Source organism: Pyricularia pennisetigena, chromosome 2 (assembly GCF_004337985.1).
Source record: "Pyricularia pennisetigena strain Br36 chromosome 2, whole genome shotgun sequence".
Lineage (NCBI taxonomy): Eukaryota > Fungi > Ascomycota > Sordariomycetes > Magnaporthales > Pyriculariaceae > Pyricularia > Pyricularia pennisetigena.
The window spans coordinates 1310347-1326340 of NC_043741.1; the positions used below are offsets into that span (position 1 = coordinate 1310347).

General features: G+C 53.2%; 5 protein-coding genes across 5 annotated transcripts in view; 1 reads left to right on the top strand and 4 right to left on the bottom strand.

Annotated features, from left to right (window-relative positions):
• Positions 1–462, bottom strand: part of PpBr36_00338 (uncharacterized protein) — a gene marked incomplete at both ends in the record, with an annotated part of 1051 nt that extends 589 nt beyond the window's left edge. Inside the window, one exon of the mRNA XM_029887531.1 lies at positions 32–462. Within this exon, the coding sequence (XP_029752655.1) occupies positions 32–462 (431 nt within the window). The remainder of the gene's footprint in view (positions 1–31) is intronic.
• Positions 463–1120: 658 nt separating this feature from the next.
• Positions 1121–3851, bottom strand: PpBr36_00339 (uncharacterized protein; the record flags this gene model as incomplete). The annotated part of the gene is made up of 2 exons (XM_029887532.1): positions 1121–3597; positions 3704–3851. The coding sequence occupies 2 exons, from the start codon at positions 3849–3851 to the stop codon at positions 1121–1123; spliced, it is 2625 nt and encodes an 874-aa protein (XP_029752656.1).
• A 1355-nt stretch (positions 3852–5206) lies between these two features.
• PpBr36_00340 (uncharacterized protein) lies at positions 5207–9229 on the bottom strand (the record flags this gene model as incomplete). The annotated part of the gene is made up of 5 exons (XM_029887533.1): positions 9091–9229; positions 7923–8832; positions 6780–7841; positions 5440–5975; positions 5207–5327 (listed from the first exon to the last, which is right to left on the bottom strand). Exons 1-5 carry the CDS (start codon positions 9171–9173, stop codon positions 5207–5209), a joined length of 2712 nt encoding a protein of 903 aa, XP_029751839.1. The 5' UTR covers positions 9174–9229.
• Positions 9230–9720: 491 nt separating this feature from the next.
• PpBr36_00341 (uncharacterized protein) lies at positions 9721–11163 on the bottom strand (the record flags this gene model as incomplete). Its single annotated transcript, XM_029887534.1, has 2 exons — positions 9721–10183; positions 10283–11163. 2 exons carry the CDS (start codon positions 11161–11163, stop codon positions 9721–9723), a joined length of 1344 nt encoding a protein of 447 aa, XP_029751838.1.
• Positions 11164–14180: 3017 nt separating this feature from the next.
• Positions 14181–15344, top strand: PpBr36_00342 (uncharacterized protein; the record flags this gene model as incomplete). Its single annotated transcript, XM_029887535.1, has 1 exon — positions 14181–15344. One exon carries the CDS (start codon positions 14181–14183, stop codon positions 15342–15344), a length of 1164 nt encoding a protein of 387 aa, XP_029751841.1.
• Between the last annotated feature and the right edge of the window lie 650 nt (positions 15345–15994).

Sequence of the window (15994 nt, forward strand, 5' to 3'; positions counted from 1 at the left end):
AAAGAAACATCATACCCTGCATTTCTCCGACAGCAGCCCGACAACGCGCTGCTGCACCGACCGCAGCGAGTTCGGCGCCCGCGCCGAGACGGTCGGGTAGCAGGCGGCGAACTTGTCCCACTCGAGCTTGGCCAGCGTGCGGTTCAGCGCCTCGTCAAACGCCTGCTGCAGCGCCGTCGCCCTCGGTCCGGGCGCGACGGCCGTGTGGCGTGCGGGGAGCGGTGGCGACGCCGGGGCTGCGGTGCCGGGTGCTGCTGTTGCTGCTGTTGTCGTCGTCGTCGTCGCCGTCGTCGTCGTAGCCGGTGTTTGTTGAGTCTGTGGTACGTCTTGGATACGTTGTGTGGTCGTCGCTGGTGCTTCTGTCGTTGTCGGGGGAGCTTGCTGCTGTTGTTGCGGTTGTGCTTGTGTCTGTTGCAGCTCTGGGGCTGTGGAGGCCGAGGTTCTCGGTGACGACGGCGCCATTGTGGGTGCGAGAATCGGGGGTGGGGTTGAATGGCGTCTTGTTCTAGCTCTTCCCACCTACCCAGTGCCTCTCGTTGGCCATGATGATGTCGAGGGGTCTCAACAGGGTAGTAGGAAGTTGAGACGCGTTCGAAATGTCTTATCAGCGCGTTTCGATTAAGAGCATCGCAAGTGTGGGGTTGGAGGGAGTGGAGCACTCGCATATTCCAGTACTTGAACTTGAGACGGCGCAGCTAGCTAATCATGGGACGAACCTTAAAACAATTCCATAGCCCCTGAGGCCCCGCACTACCTACTCAGTACATGTACTCATCAAGGGGATTTCAACATCAGACCTAGGACCAAGGGCTCACTCATCTTCCCTGAAGCTGTGTTGAAATTTTATTACAATCTTGAATCTCGATGTTTTTCCATTTATCAAAGTCGTCATATTCCATGGTGCAAATATACATTTCCTCCAAAATTCGTGACTGTCTTTCACCTTTCCAACCTAGCACCTACCAGTTGAAAAAAAAAGCAAGAAACTCCTGGGCCATGCCATGCCAATCATTATATATAGTGAAAAGCGCAAAAGAAGCCAGCAAGATCTTTTCATGTCCCGAGAAATGTGGATAACCCCGAATAGGTCATCGTCGACACGCACACACTCTCTCTCCTCTCAGTTGAATTCCACCTGACTTCCCTGTCCTGGACGCTGATCTCTCCTCTCAAGCCTGCGCCTCCTTCTCCTCTCGGCAGCAGACGCTGAAGGGTCGCCTGGTGGCCCTCCGGGCCCACCCGACATTTGGCTCCATGTTCCGTGGCTTTCGGCACTCTCGAGCGTAGACACCGTATGTCCTGCCGCCGGCAAGTTCCCTACGCCACCAGAAGCTGGCCCCGGTTGTCCCGAAAAGTATGCCGAGTCCTTGCCCGCCGGTCTCCTGCCTCCGGCGAACGGTGGGGCCGGGGGCATGGCCAGAGGGTCGTCGCGCACTCGTTGCTCCGCCGCCGCCTCGGCTTTTCGAATGTCCGAGTCGCGTCGGTATCGAGTCTTACTGCCACTGCCGCCGGTCGGTGTGTCGTTTCCAGACAAGCTGCTCAGGTCATCCTCGCGCTGTCGCCTCCGCTGCTCCCTGCGCTCCGCCGAGGCTTCTTCGCGCGTCAGCTGACGCAACGTCACATTGCCTCGATCGTCACCCTTGACCTTGACGCTGACCCGAGGCTGCCCGGCAACGCTCGAGTCTCGTCCCCATCGACGATCTTCGCTCGAAGCTAGGCGACTCGCGCTAGCTTGTGCCGCTTGCGCAGCCGCCTCTCCTTCCCTACGCCTCCTAGACGAAGCCGTGCGCTCGAGGCCGGGCGAGCGGTCGCTTGGTGAATCGTCGTACGGATCGCGGGGCATCGGCGGCATCGAAACATATTCTGCGTCGTGCCTCGACCGCGAACGCGATCTGGATGGGCCGGATGCTGGTGGTGGTGGACCCCCACCGGGCGCTGGCATTGGGACTGGTATTGGTGTCGGCGCGACAGATGTTCCAGCTCCGTAGCCCGTAGGTGGGCGAGGCTCAATCGAAGACTCAGTCATTGTCATCTCGGAAAGCTGTGACGGTGCCGGTCTTCCAGCAGTCCTGATCTGTGGCCGAGAGTGTCTCCGCGTGGGCGAGTCGAACCCATCACCAGTATACCTGGCAGGTCGCTGACCTGCTCGCCTCTCCTCGTCTTCCATTCTCATGCGGTCCTCTTCCTTCCTGTCTCTCCGATCCTTCATCTTTTTCGCAAACCAGCCAAGGCCAAGGCCTGCCAGGATGCCCTTCCCGACTCCTCCTCCGCTGCTTTCCTTGGGCGGTGGAAGTCGTCTTGAGGGACTGTCGCTGCGATACGACGAATAATCCGAGTAGATCAGGCTGTCGTCTGGTCTTGCGTTCCTCCTATGCGACTGTGGCGGCGTGATTGGTCGTCCACCAGCGGTACCAGGTCGTGAGGCAGCCGCACTCAGAGCCCCGGCCGCCATGGTGGGACCTCCAGGTCCAGGCAGCAGTGGCGACCTCGGGCGTCTGCGATCGTCGTCCCTCCTTACTGATGTGGCGTCAGTATAGTCAGTGTATTCGCTGATTACCGTGTCGCCCCTGCGTGATCCTCGTCCGTAGCGGGTCGGAGTCTCGCTTGAGACTGCAGAATACTCGGTCTCGTCTCGGCGGTTATCTTTTTTCTTCATCATCTTGGCGAGTAAACCTCCAGCACCAAGAGCTGCGCCGACGCCCAGGACTTTTGTCATGAAGCCTCCGCCTTTTTCCTCCTTCCTCCTATCAACCCTCTCGCTGTACTTCTCGTCGTCGAAATAGCCGGTGCTGGGAGATCCTCCTCGCCTAGATGATAACACCTCCGGGGCTCGGCTGCGGCTCCGCATGCGGGATCGGGATTGAGAACGAGATCGAGATCGGCTGCGCGAGGTGGCTTTCTTGCTCTTGTTGAATAGGGCGAATGCGCCCGCGCCGGCAGCCAGCGGGCCCAGCCATTTCATTGCACCCCCGCTTGACCTCCGGTCGGTACGATCCGTACGCTCCGTGCGATCCGTCTCGGTGATCTCGGTCACACGACTCCTGCCAGCATCTGATCGGGCTCCGCTGAGGTAATACTCCTCGCGGCGGCCAGACGCCTTGTAGCTAAGGATGAAATACGTGAGGAGCAAAACCGCCATCCAGAGTGCGTACAAGATGAAACAGTACTTTGGCGATCCGTAGAGGGTCAGGCCCAGGGGTATCTGGACGATACCTAGAAGAGCGAGGGCTCTGCCCGACCACTGGTGAACCGTCACGCGCAGCGAGCGGCCTCTGATGCCACTGACAAGGCGACCGCCGAATGCCTGAAGGATGAACAGAACGAGGATGGCCACCCCGATCCCGTGGTGCGGATTCGTCAAGCTCCGGGTAGGACCAACTGCGAACCAACCCAGTATAAAAACAACAATGACCAGGCCCAGCGCCAGTACGTTCAAATATGCGTGATATTTAACAGCGAAGCCGGCGCGCCCTGTATAGAAGCGTGCCGTCATGACAGCGGCCGGCACGAGAAAAAGAAAAGCCATGGTCGCGAGGATGCCGTGGGCCAGAATGAGAGTATGGTACTGCTGGACTGTCGAGAAGCGGTTGCCCATGCCTGGATCGCAGAGAAGAAACAAGAGTCAGAACTGGTGACCAGGTTGCCTGAAGCATACATACAATCAATCATGTTATGGCTAAGCTAGATACCATCTCGCACTCACCATTATATTGCATAGTGTCAAAGTTGAGCCCCTGCAAGTTCGGCAGCAAAAAGGTATTCTTGGTGAAATCCCAAGTCCCATCTCCGACGTTGAGGGTGTCAGACGTATACGACGCCGTCCCCGGCGGGGAAAAGTCCGCCGGTGCCATGGCTGGCGAGAAAGGTCTCGGCTCTCAGGAAAGTTCGTAAACTCCTCTCCTGAATGCCCTCGCGGATTCGTAGAAATTAAACCCGTTCGAGCTGGGTTCGTAAGGAGGGAGTTTGTTGTCTTGGAACCGCGGGAGGCCCCGCTGGGGGCGAGAAGTTAAGGGAGACTCCAATCGCCGGTACGATGTCGTCTCTTGTCCGACAAATGTCGGGATGTGTTGATGGCAGTTTCTCTTACTGCCTGAGTTTTTTTCTGTAAGGTTGCTACGTATTTTGGAATTCCACCGGCATACTGCGTGCCGCGATGGGCGATGACGCGGGCCCTCGGGCTTGGGGGATTTTTTTTTTTTTTTTTTTTTTTTCGAGAGAGAGAGAGAGAGCTTGACAGTTGACGGTGTTTACACCGCCTGGCAAGGCAACTTTCGTCCTCTTTCGTAATTGTTCTTTTTTTTTTTTTTCCTTGTAAACACGGCAAGTCGACGGAAAGCTTCGACTGGGCCTCGCGGGGGCGGGTAATGAAGATGGCGTCTTGAACAAAAAATTGACAATGGATTGTTCAGTACACCAGGCAAAAAAGAAATCAAATTCTTGGGAGATCCTTCCTTGCAGCAACAAAGTAGCACCAGGGCGGAATCACCCTAGAGGGAGAGACGACTGACGCACTCAAGTTCTTGCTGAGCTCACCGTTGGTGGGGAAACCGGGAGAGTCCCACCAGTTGTTGCACTGTCCCGGTCGCTAGGGAAATCCATTTGAACGCCAAGCTTTCCCCATTGGCCCCATGTTACTTTACATCGTAAGTGGACGGTAGCTAGCAAAGCACCCCACAACCTCTGCTTCTCTAGGTGAGGCATATCATTAATGAGAGCTCCATCACCCAGTGTTTGGCTCAAACCGCCAACTCAGCCCCGACCGACGTGGCACTGCATCAGGCGCATCAAAAGTGAGCCAAATGCGCCTGCGGCGGTGAAGCCAAGGGAAAATCATTTTTTGAGAAGAAAAGGGAAAAAAAAAAGAATAAAACTCTTTAGGTGGTTTTTTTTAATTAGCAGTTCCCCTTAAGGGCTTCATTGAGAAAGCAAAAAGCTCCATCTTTACTTGCCTCATGGGGGATTGAAGAAAAAGTAACAAACCCAAACAAAAGGAGCCGGCCCGACACCCTGGACAACCCGATCGCCACCTACAATTCTACAAAGTAACCAAGAAAAAGGGAAAAGAAAAAAAAAATCACATAAATGCACAAAAACCCCTGGTTCACCGAGGAGGATCCACCAAAACCCGAGAACCACTCTCAATGGGAGCCTAACATCCACAGATACCTTACTCTTCCCCGGAAAGGATAACCTTCCAGCAACGACCTCACTCGTAAACCCGATGGATTGTGACAGAGTCGCAGCCTGGCTCATTTGGCGGCGGCACCAGAGCCCAGTTGATGGCATGATAAGTGTAGCTGTTGACATGCGTCTCACGGCAGGCATACCTTTGCATCAAACAGTACAAAGTCAGCCTTCCGTAAAACACATCGACCAACAGACACCAGAAGAAAAAAAAAAAAAAAAAAAAAAAAAAAAAAAAACCTCCAAAACACTCACCAGTTGTACATTGCATGCGACGGGTCCCACGGGCTGACCTTGTCGGCCGGCGCCTCGTGGCTGCCGTCGCCATAGGCCGCCAGGTACATGTTGTCGTCATCGTCGAAGCCGACGGGGCTGTAATCTTCGTCGTTGATCTGCAGCGAGGGTATGGCAAGGTCCGACCACAGCTGAGTGCCCATCACCATCATCGACTCGAGAAACTTGAGCTCGGCCTTTTCCGTATAGTACGCCTTGGACAACAGCGGGCCGATGGCGTGCTTGTCCTCCCCCTCCTCTCCTTCGTCCTCATCCATGGCCTTGTACTGGTGGGTAAACGCGCTGGCGCGTTCGAAGATGCCGTCATCCGTGACGCACAAGACCCTGGACATGGGTCCGACGTGACAGGCAAAAATGGACCAGCCGACCAGCGTTGAGTTGGAGCTCTCCGTGATGTAGAGGTGGAAATCCTTTGTCGTCTCGAGGTCCTCGAGCTGGGCAGTCACGCCGGCAGCCAAAGCAAAGGCCAAGAGGAAATGTTGTAGTTGCATTTTCTCCTATGCCTCTTGATAAGAACTTTGAGGACTCGAAGACTAGAGGGCCTGGTGTGTAGCAGTATACAATCGAGAAGAGAAAGGTAAAAGGAAGATGATGCAGAATACCGGTTAATGGAGAGAGCTACCAAAATCGACCAAAGCCTCTAAAGATCTGCCAATGTTGGTGAATGTTTCAATGCTGATGGAAGAAATAGAAGCTGATGAAGAAGTAGAATTCCCAATAGCCGGTGAAAGGGCGAGAGGATGCCCTCATATACACCAACCAGACTTCTATTATTATTCGCTGCTGCTGCTGCTGTTGGCTGAGGCAGTCACACTCTATTTCTTTACTCGCGGATATGACAGAGTTGGTACTGCCGCAACAGTAGTACGTCCATGGTTTTGATAGAAGCTCTTTCAGCAGTGACGACATCTTTGAATGACCAGGTAAACATCGACAAGGTGGAAGGTTACGCCGACCCCAAACTAAGAATGTACTCACTCCTCACATTCGGGCTAACAGTGATGACGCTGCCTTCTAGCACAATGCAGGTAGTCGCCAGGTCGTATCTTATTAGTGCGGGTAGAGAAAAAAACAAATCTGGAATACATTGTGTGGTACGTATGGCTGTCAATATTCATCGTCAATGCTTCGCATATGAAGGAATGTACGTGAAGGCCTGCCGGCAAGAAACAGTAGATGCGATGTGAAAAAAAAAAAGTATCCATGCTTTCCATACATTTTTGCCAGAAAAGCAGCTTTGCACGCAGGGCAGGAGATGGAGAAGCTCAAATCTGCAAAGTGCCCGCCTCTCATGAACCAACAGTCAGGTCCTTGAGCCGCCCATTGAGAACATCCAACTCCATGGCAAAACTTGGGTCCTGATGATCGTCGATCTCAGACTTCCCATCACTTTCGCCCCCGGTCGGCTTCGAGGTGGCGGTGATCAATGGCCTGATAAACCTCTCCTCCATGGCTCCGCGCATGCCTTCGGGGATCTGTTTCCTGTATCTCTCGGACCGGAACAAAAGGTAGGCAAAGTTGGCGGCTTGCATCAAAAAGGGCGAGTTTTGCGACCAGTATTCGGCAAAGGCGTCCTTGTCCATCTCCCGCACGAACTGCATATCGGGGAAAACGAGGTATTGTAGCTGCTCGATGGCCTCTGGGGTGCCAAAGATACTACTGCTGGCCTTGCTGCTCTTGTCCTGGCTGCTACTCTCTGCTACACCATCAATTCCCAACCCAGAGGCGGGAGTTATATGGACTGCTGGGGGTTTCTGTGCCGTTTCGAGCTCCTCCTTGAGCCAGGTGACGGCGCAAGCTTTCAGGTTCGAGAACATGCAATTCTCAAGGAGATCCTCTAGGATGTGCAACCGCCCATCCTCTTCAGGGCATGCATGTAGTATCAGGCCGGCCAACGTCGAAGCTGCATTGCGCACTCCCAACGATGAGTGGTATACTGCACACAGCGTGAGAAGGTGATGGTAAGGCATGAAGGCCGCACGGAGCGTCTCTGTCGACATTGTAGGAGAGACAATAAATTTGCCATGCTCCAACCACAAACCAATGGCCAAGATAGCCTCGATTGTGCCGGGCATCCTTTGTATTTCGCCGTTTGCGTCATCTTCTAGGTATTTTTGCATGAGGCTCAGATGCTCTGGGAAGATGTAGATCTTGGGCTTGGGCATGTTCGCCTGGAATACGGTAGAGGAGAACACCCAGTATCCCATCAAGCAAATGGCGCCGCCCGTCGGCAGGTGAACATCTTGAGGTCCCCTGAGCCTATCGGCGTCTGGTATTGTGCTCCTGCGGATCGGTCCGTCTTCGCATACTGATGCAATAATCTGGGTCGCAGAGGCGGATATGCCGAGGTCTTGGGATAGTGCCTAGAAAAGAAATAACATCAGAATTCGTCAGCTCTTGTTCGCAAGCACATCCGGATCAGTGTTTGTAGGCAGAATACACACAGCGAGCCGGCCGATAATGGCGTCTCTTGCGAGCAAATCAGAATCATCCTTGTAAGCTTGCAGCGCAGTCTTCTTCCCAGGCACCGTCTTTCCCGGGTTGTATGCCTCAATCAACCGCTGCGCCCAAGCGGGGGACGTCGCGTTGACGTAGGATTCAAGGATCCCCAACACGAACGATAGCAGGAGCCTTTCTTGTATCTCAGTCTCGGCCGGGTCCTCATGCTGCTCAGCCTCTGGGTCCGGGGCATTCTTGGAAACGTCTCCATCCTTGTCCGGGTTGGCAACGTTGACGCTCGACTTGCGCGACGGCAGGGGCGGCCGGCGGTGGCCCGACAGGGACTGGACTAGGTTGATGGCCGACGCAGTCATGAGCTGATTCGGCCGATAGGCGCGTTGGACAGTTGCAAGGGTGGTGGCGAGGAAGCGTGAAGGGTACTTTGTCTTGATCCGCCTATGCAAGATGGCGAGCATGCCCAAGAGGACGATGAACCGCCTGATGGTCTCGGGGTCCGCGTCGCTGGCATCATCGCCGGAGAGCTGGGAGGTGTCATCATCGTCCTCGGGGTGGCCCTCTAGGACCTCGAGCAACTTGATGATGACTTCGCGAGGGTTGCCAAGGCGCGCGATGGTCTCGAGGCATTTGTCGCCTCCGGGGTAGAGGAGCAGGTTCTGGACAAGGTCCCAGCCGATTTCCTGCGTCAGGGACGCATCTTGAAGGATTTCGTTTAGAGTCGGTAGGATTTCGGGTGACAAAAACTTCTCGATAATGGTCAGATATGTGAAATTGTCGGTCGCGGGAGGTCGGGACTCGAGCAGGGCTTGTACGGCCTTGGACTTGTCCGTGGCTGTGACGTCGTCCATGATGGGCGCTGGGTTGTTTCTTCGGTCGCCCGTGCGCTGTTGGTCCCGTCTGTAGCGGTTTGGGGAATCGGGCGTGTGGAAAGGGTTGAAAAGACGTGGTGTGTTTTTTTCTTTTTTCTTTCTTTTTTTTTTTTTTTTAGATTAGAGAGAGAGGGAAGATTTTTCAGGTTTTTCCACTTCTCAATAGGTACGTAAACTTGGCAGGATTCCGTATCAAGGATTCCAAACCTGTCTGCGAAGAAGAGGTTTATTGCTTGGCGGCTCGTAGCGGATGCATCGAGTCCAATAAAGCCGTTGCGCCGCGCACCTTTTCGCGACGCACCTCCCCTCGCTAGCAGCTGTCACCCCAACTTCCAGCTGCATCTCATTTTTACCCCGCAGCTTGCACATCCAACGCCACCAAATCTAACCACGCACGCAGCGCCCTTGAATCTGGCCTGGCCCATCCCGTCCCCAACCAAGGTTGGACCACGCAACTCCTAGCGCATTACCCGGACGGTTCTAGACGTATCTCATACATTGCGCGGATATCACCAACAAAGACAAACGGCCATAGTCCCCCCTCCCTGTCAGCATTGTATGATCAAACAAGCAATGTGGCACAAAGTCGAAAATTGAGTCAAGGTCAGGTTTGTGTGATGATGAAAAGGATAATATAATCAAGGTTATCACCTAAACGCCAAGTCATGAGACCGGGCCCGGTCTACGGGTAAGAATACAAGAGAGAAATCATACAAAAATTATATCCAGAATTCAAATTGCCTCACCCAAGACGCCACCCCGCACCCCAAAAAAAACATAACCACATTTTTTTTTCCCTGTGAGCTTCGAACAAACAATTTCGTGCAAGACGGAGTCCGTCATCCCCTGTCCGGCAAAGGCCAATTGTCGACATGAGGCGAGTCAAGGCCCGAAACCTAGGACATCGGGGGCCAGCTCAATCGTCCCTCTTCTTGCCCCAGCTCATGCGCTTACTTGTCCTCAACATCCAGCTCCAGTGCTTGAACGGATCGGCGACGAGGTTGTCCATCTCGATGACGTCGTTGTCCTTGGGGCCGACGCTGGCCAGGCCGTACTCGACGGCGAGGCGGGCGTACTTTGTGGCCATCCACGGCTCGCCAACACCGTTGTACTCGATGGCGGCGTAGGTGAAGGCCTCGTAGATCATCAGGTCCAGGCGCTCCTGCTGGTACAGGCTGACCATGAGCTCGGCCATCTGCGGCGTGGCGCGCGACGACGGGGTGTAGTCGTGGAACTCCTTGCGCAGCTCGGCGATCTGCTCGAGGCGGGAGTCGGATTCCTCAGCGATCAGGTCCTTTTGCGTGCACATGGAGCAGCCGCAAGGAAATCCCCAAGTACGAGACAGTCTCTCCAGGCGGGCGGCTTGGCTCTGCAGGGGGCTGTACGATGAGGAAAAGTAAACGGTCAGTTTAGGTGATTCAAACTGGGGCGCGCACGGCAACATCAGTATCCTCCCGGAGGAGTGTAGAAAAACTTACTCAAGGTACGACAACGAAATCTCCTCTCCGATGTTGATCTGGCGAACAGCGTGGACGTGCTGGGTCAGGGTTTCGGGGTCGTAGTAATAGTCAGCGTTCGGGCGGCAGTCATGGTTGCAGCGAGAGATCTCGGGGAAGACGACGTAGAATTGATCGTCGTTATCGCCTTCGGGGTCGGCGTCGATGTCGAAGGCGTTGGTAGACAAGATCTTGTCGACCTTTTGTTGGTAGTTCTCATGGATACCATCGTGAGTCGATAGGTTGAGCAGCAGCTGACGGTGCTTATCCGGGAGAACGTCGACGGCAGCTGTCTGTATCTCCTTGATCACCTTCTTTGGCATCGTGTCGAAGAAGCCGTAGTCGATTACGATGGCTGGCGTGCTGCTCATTATACGGTCTCCACGGTACAGCGTCTTGGCAGCAACTAGACCAACCCCCTTTCCAGGGATCATGACTGACTTGTACACCGGGTCGTAGTTGTGGTCGAGGTCCTTGTTGGTGTGTGCCGTGAGCTCCGGGTTGGTGAATGCAGGCAACTTGGCGATGCTCTTGGCCCTTTCGGGGCTGGTAATGATTGACACTCCTCTGTTGTTGGCGAAGCCACCGGCGTAGAAGACGCAGAACTCTATCGGCCCCGTTCCGTTGCGTGCACAGTTGCTGATTGACGTCCACGGCGATGATTCGTCAGTAACGTGCCTTCCGGTAGTGGCCTGCTTTTGGGCGATCACGTCTGCAGTAGAGCATATCGGGTCCGACAGCTCCGAAAATGAGAGTGGCAGTAGCGGCGATCGACATATGCCGAGTGTGAGGTGGCTTTGAATCGGATCGCGAGCCGCGAGGGCGGTGACGACGTAGAAGGACAGGACCTGCACTGCCTTCATTGCGACGACTCCTGGGTGTGAAAAAGAAAGAATAAAAGAGTGTATATTCTATAAATGAATTCTGGATTGTATGATCAACGTATGTAGTATACAGGCAATAGCAAGAAGAGAACTAGAAATGAAATAAAAGAAAAACAACCGAAATGCAAACTAAGTCATTCGGTAAAGGGGGAAAAACAAAAAAAAAAGCTGCGAGTATTGAACCAGTCAAAAAGACATCACGACTAAAAACAAAACTAGGCAAGTTAGCTTTGTTATATATGAGACCAAGAACTCCCTCCCAATGGATACTTCCTCGGCGAGCAGTAATTTAGGAGCCCCAAGCCTGGGCCACCCTTGGATTGATCAACCCCAGGCTCAGGACCAGGATTAGCTCTACCACCGCCGACGGGGCTGGCTTGGCGAGCTTGCCCAGATCAGGGGAAGGAAGATTCAAGCTGGGTCTCCGTTTGCCCCACGTGGTACATAGAGTTAGTTGGTGCCCACACACCAGAACGGGGCGCCGGTGGGAGGAATAAGGAAAAAAAAAAAAAAAAGCACTGAGCTTGCCACAACGGCGAGGGTACTGCCTACGGTTGCATACATATTTTGCAAAGTCCGACGATAAGAAGTCGACATGACCTTTCAAGGCACAGCAAAGTTGCCCGCGTCGGGCTGAACATGCAGCTACTTGGTACTAAAATAAACATTTTCGAGTCCCGACAAATCTGTAAGCAGAAAAGGCTGCAGGCCATGTAATCTATCATCTTATCCTGAACTTGCTCTCGAACATGCCATGGCCAAGAAGGGATTTTTATCGTCTTGGCTGATGGTTGGTGCCAAGGCGTGTCGATTGTTTTGTTCAGGGATTTGATAGATTGAGTTGTCGGTCTGAACAATCCGACCAAGTCTGCAGAACAGAAACCTAGTTGTGCCAAGGTCCTACTCCTCTCGACTTCTACTGTATGGGGAATTTCATCAGCAAGAATCGGTGTTGTATTAATTAAACAGTAGTTAGTACTGTACTATATTAGAGTATTTACCATGCAGTCAGTCAGTCAGTCAGTCAGTCACAAGCAGTTGCCGTGCTTGCTACCAAGCGTTGATCAATGCACGGGAGCGCCGTTGAAATGGATGTTATGGTCTCAGGAGTGCCCCTTCATCGGGGTGGAGGGTGTACTGTAACATCGATTTTGTTTCACTCTAACTGAAGGCGCGGACGTGGCAGGCTGGTTGAAACGAATTGTGCATCTTGGCGTGCCAGACGCCAGCAGACGTGCCAAGAACAGGTGAACCCTACAGGCTCCGAGCGCTGCGACCGACCAGACGCTAAGAGTCCAGACCGCCCCGGTGAATGGGAAGGGAGATCAGCCGGGGGTAGACGCTAAAAGAAGGGAGGGTTGAAAAAAAGCCTAAAAGTCAAAAAACAATGCAAGAAACAAATGAAGAAAGGAAAATTAATAAAAAATTAAGCAAACAAATAAAACAAGAATAATAATTAGAAGAAGAAAACAAGATTAACGTTGAGTGATGCTCGTGAGATCTGTCCTGTTATGAGTCTCGCCGGATCTCCATTCATTTTGACATATCGATCTACATGGCCATAGCAGTCGGCTAGTATGATTGACCTGATCAGTAAAAGTTCTTGACTTGTAGCTAAACTGCACCTCTACCGGAGCCTTCTAACCGCACAGAATAGGCACGGGGTACAGCTGGTTGCGGTGTGATCATCACGGAAGCCAGGAACCCCGAAGGGTGTTTGCCAGTTAAGATTACTTACCTTTAATTGGACATCATCGCAAGGACATTATTCACCATTTATTCCCTGTCGGGGCAAGTCTTCACGAGCCGCTGTACCTTGACTTGTGGTGCAAAATCCATGTCACCGTACCTGACTGGTGCCCCTGACGGTTAATTCTATTTTAATCTGGGTTCTAAAGTAATCCATCCAACTTAATTAATGTGGGTACTTCAACGACCAGAAGCTAGACCTCTTTGGACTAACTAGTGACTGTCAACTACCGTAGACAGGGCCTTTCTTTTATCTTTTTTTCGCACTCTCATCTTTCCGTTATGTCGACTTTGTAGATATTTGTTCCATTTTAGACTAGTGGTGTAGCCATGAATAATCATATCATGAGCATGATCTCCGATGCAGGTTCACCTTTTTTTGCTGCCGCCCCAACCATGCTATACAATGCCAAGACTGACTGTCTTGTGTGAGAGCGACAACTTGTGTACAGTAAATAAAATTTTCCTCCATGCATGCAGCCTCCCGACTCGGCACATATGACACAGCTTTGCTAACATCGTTAGAAGCTGCATCTTTGTTCTTGTAGCCTGCGTATGTCTGTATCCTTGTTCAAAAGTGAGCATCAGACTTGCTATCTTGTTATCTTGTAGGGGTTTCTTCGTTTCGGCCGAACCTGACAAGCTTGAGAAAGCATGCTTTTCTGTTTGCATGCAATGTATGACTATTAGGTTGGTTGTTGATTCATAGACACAACCCAATTTTACCGGTGTCATGCGTGGGTGTTCCGATGCTCACGAGTCGTACTAGTGTAGTTTAGATGGGAAGATGAATTGAAGAAAAAAAAAAAAAAAAAAAAGTAAAGAACTTGAGAGAAGAGGCGAACAATACTGAATCAACATTACTACTCGAAAGTCAGTCAGATTGGCTCAAGCTGTGACTAACCAAATTGTTGGAGCCACGGGTGCGTTGATAAACAAACATGAGATTGTAACGCATCGGCAATGTCGTCTAAAGGCCCCATGTTTATATATGACTGTGAGCTGTCAGTAATGATCAGTGATCAGCACCGCGTCACAGCAGTTCTGCGATACACAGCTTGCATTCCAAACTACATACTGAACGTTGAAATGTCCCGCCTGTATAAAACCATGGACGCCATTACGCTCAGAGATGTGCACGCCGACCCGCTGATCTCCGGAGACTGGCCAAGCATACTGTAGTAACGTTTTAGGGCCCAGAGGATCTTGACATCAACAAGCCGCACGACTTTTAACAGTGTCCCAGAATGAATCATCAAACTATGTTCAACGGTGATGGGGGACACAAGGCATGGGCCAGGATCTACTTGTTCTACCTTCACGTCGCCGTCAAACTGCGAGGCGCCGATGCCATCGAAGCGAGACTTCAGCGGGTGCTGCAGCAGCAGTCGACCCCGGAAGGCGCTGGCCCTGCCCTGACACTCAACAGCTCCGATCGCACGCTCCTCAACATCTTTGGGGATTACATGCTCGAGCGTCTCTGCCGCCTCAACCCAGCCGACGAGTGGGCCGATGGGTACGAGCGCTTCTTGGCCAGGCTTCCGGGCCACATCGGCCGCCACGATATTGACGAGGATACGCTCAGGTTCTGCAAGTGGCTATACTCGACTCTCGCGGACCTACACATCATCGAGCAGCTGCCGGAAGGTGTACCACACCTTTCGCCGCAGGAACTCAAGATACTGACCAGTGATCACCTCATAGCTCCCTGGAGCAGTAGCCCAGGATCCCCCGCCGCCGCCACTGCGACCCCCAGCATGCCCGCGGTAGGATCTGCCAACGTGCATGGTTCTTTGGGCGATGAGGAAGACCACGAGGACATTGCTGGGTTCACATCAATGGCAGACTCTTCAGCGTCGGCCATCACTTCCCCGATTGGTTCGTCGACAGGACTCAGCAGGCTTTCGACCCCATCCACGCAGTCGGCTAGCCTCCGCCCAGGGGTTACGACCGCGGCCACCCCTGCCAGCAATGCCACACCCCAGCCGGAGCACGGATTAGGCCACGACGGAAGTCTTCGGGACCGCGGAACGCAGCGGCGGCGGCAGCAGGACGTCGTCGCACAAGAGCCCGGCGGCCTTGTTCGCCCGCTCCCGCATGTGGACCACCGGGTCGACTTGCCCGCCTGGGCCACGCGCGGCGGTAGCCGAGTGGACGACTATTACCCAAAAGTACAGCGAGGCAGTTTGTCGTACAGCTTTGTCCCGTACAGCTCGATGCCTGCAGTGGCACCGGCACTTCATCCGCCACCAAGAGGAGCGTATCCGCCGAACTACTTTCGCTACGACCAGCCTCTGTCTCCGCCCTCCCTGCCAAGGTTCGACTCGGTCTTGGGAAGGATGCTGCCGCGGAATCTTCCAGCGCCGTACTACCCTTTAATGTCATCGAATCCACCTGCCTATTTCTCTTAGTTTCTTCATTAGTGATCAGTGGCACGGTGGTGTACAAGTCGGTGCTCAGTGTTGCCGGCAGATCTTGTGGAACGGTACTATCATCAGCGAGAGTTCCGGCACGCCAAGCAGTCGTGTGTCGGGGATTATGGTTGCGTCAGGAGATCGGGCTCCAGTAATAATGGCCGAGCTTTTGCTGATGGACCAGCCACCATACGCAAATACTAAATAGTGCAACATGGTTCAGCCCCCGTATCTCAGTTACGTTCGGTCAGCGCCGGCTCCGCGGAAGCCAGAGACTGCCTTTGTGGATGTTCACGCGCGTATCGCCAAGTTGCAAGTGATTTTGAGCAAAACAAATAATACTGCCCAACACAGTGCATGCATCAAAGAAACCCCGAAGAGGCTGTACAATGCGCAATCAAGTCAAGTTACGTGTTTGTCCGTTTTAGTCCCGCAGGCGCACTGAAATCTACGCCGGCAGGGTGGATTGGACAGGCTGTCTAGGCCATGTTGTTTCTTCTTCCACGCGAACGATATGAATAAGTTAACCTCTTGCGCACGGAAAAGTTAGGCGCAGAGGCAGGCAAATTTGTGGTTTTCAGTTTTTGGTTCCCCCGGATGCTTCTCGCAAGTGCATGAATCAGGAGAGGGGAAAGGGATGTAAGGGG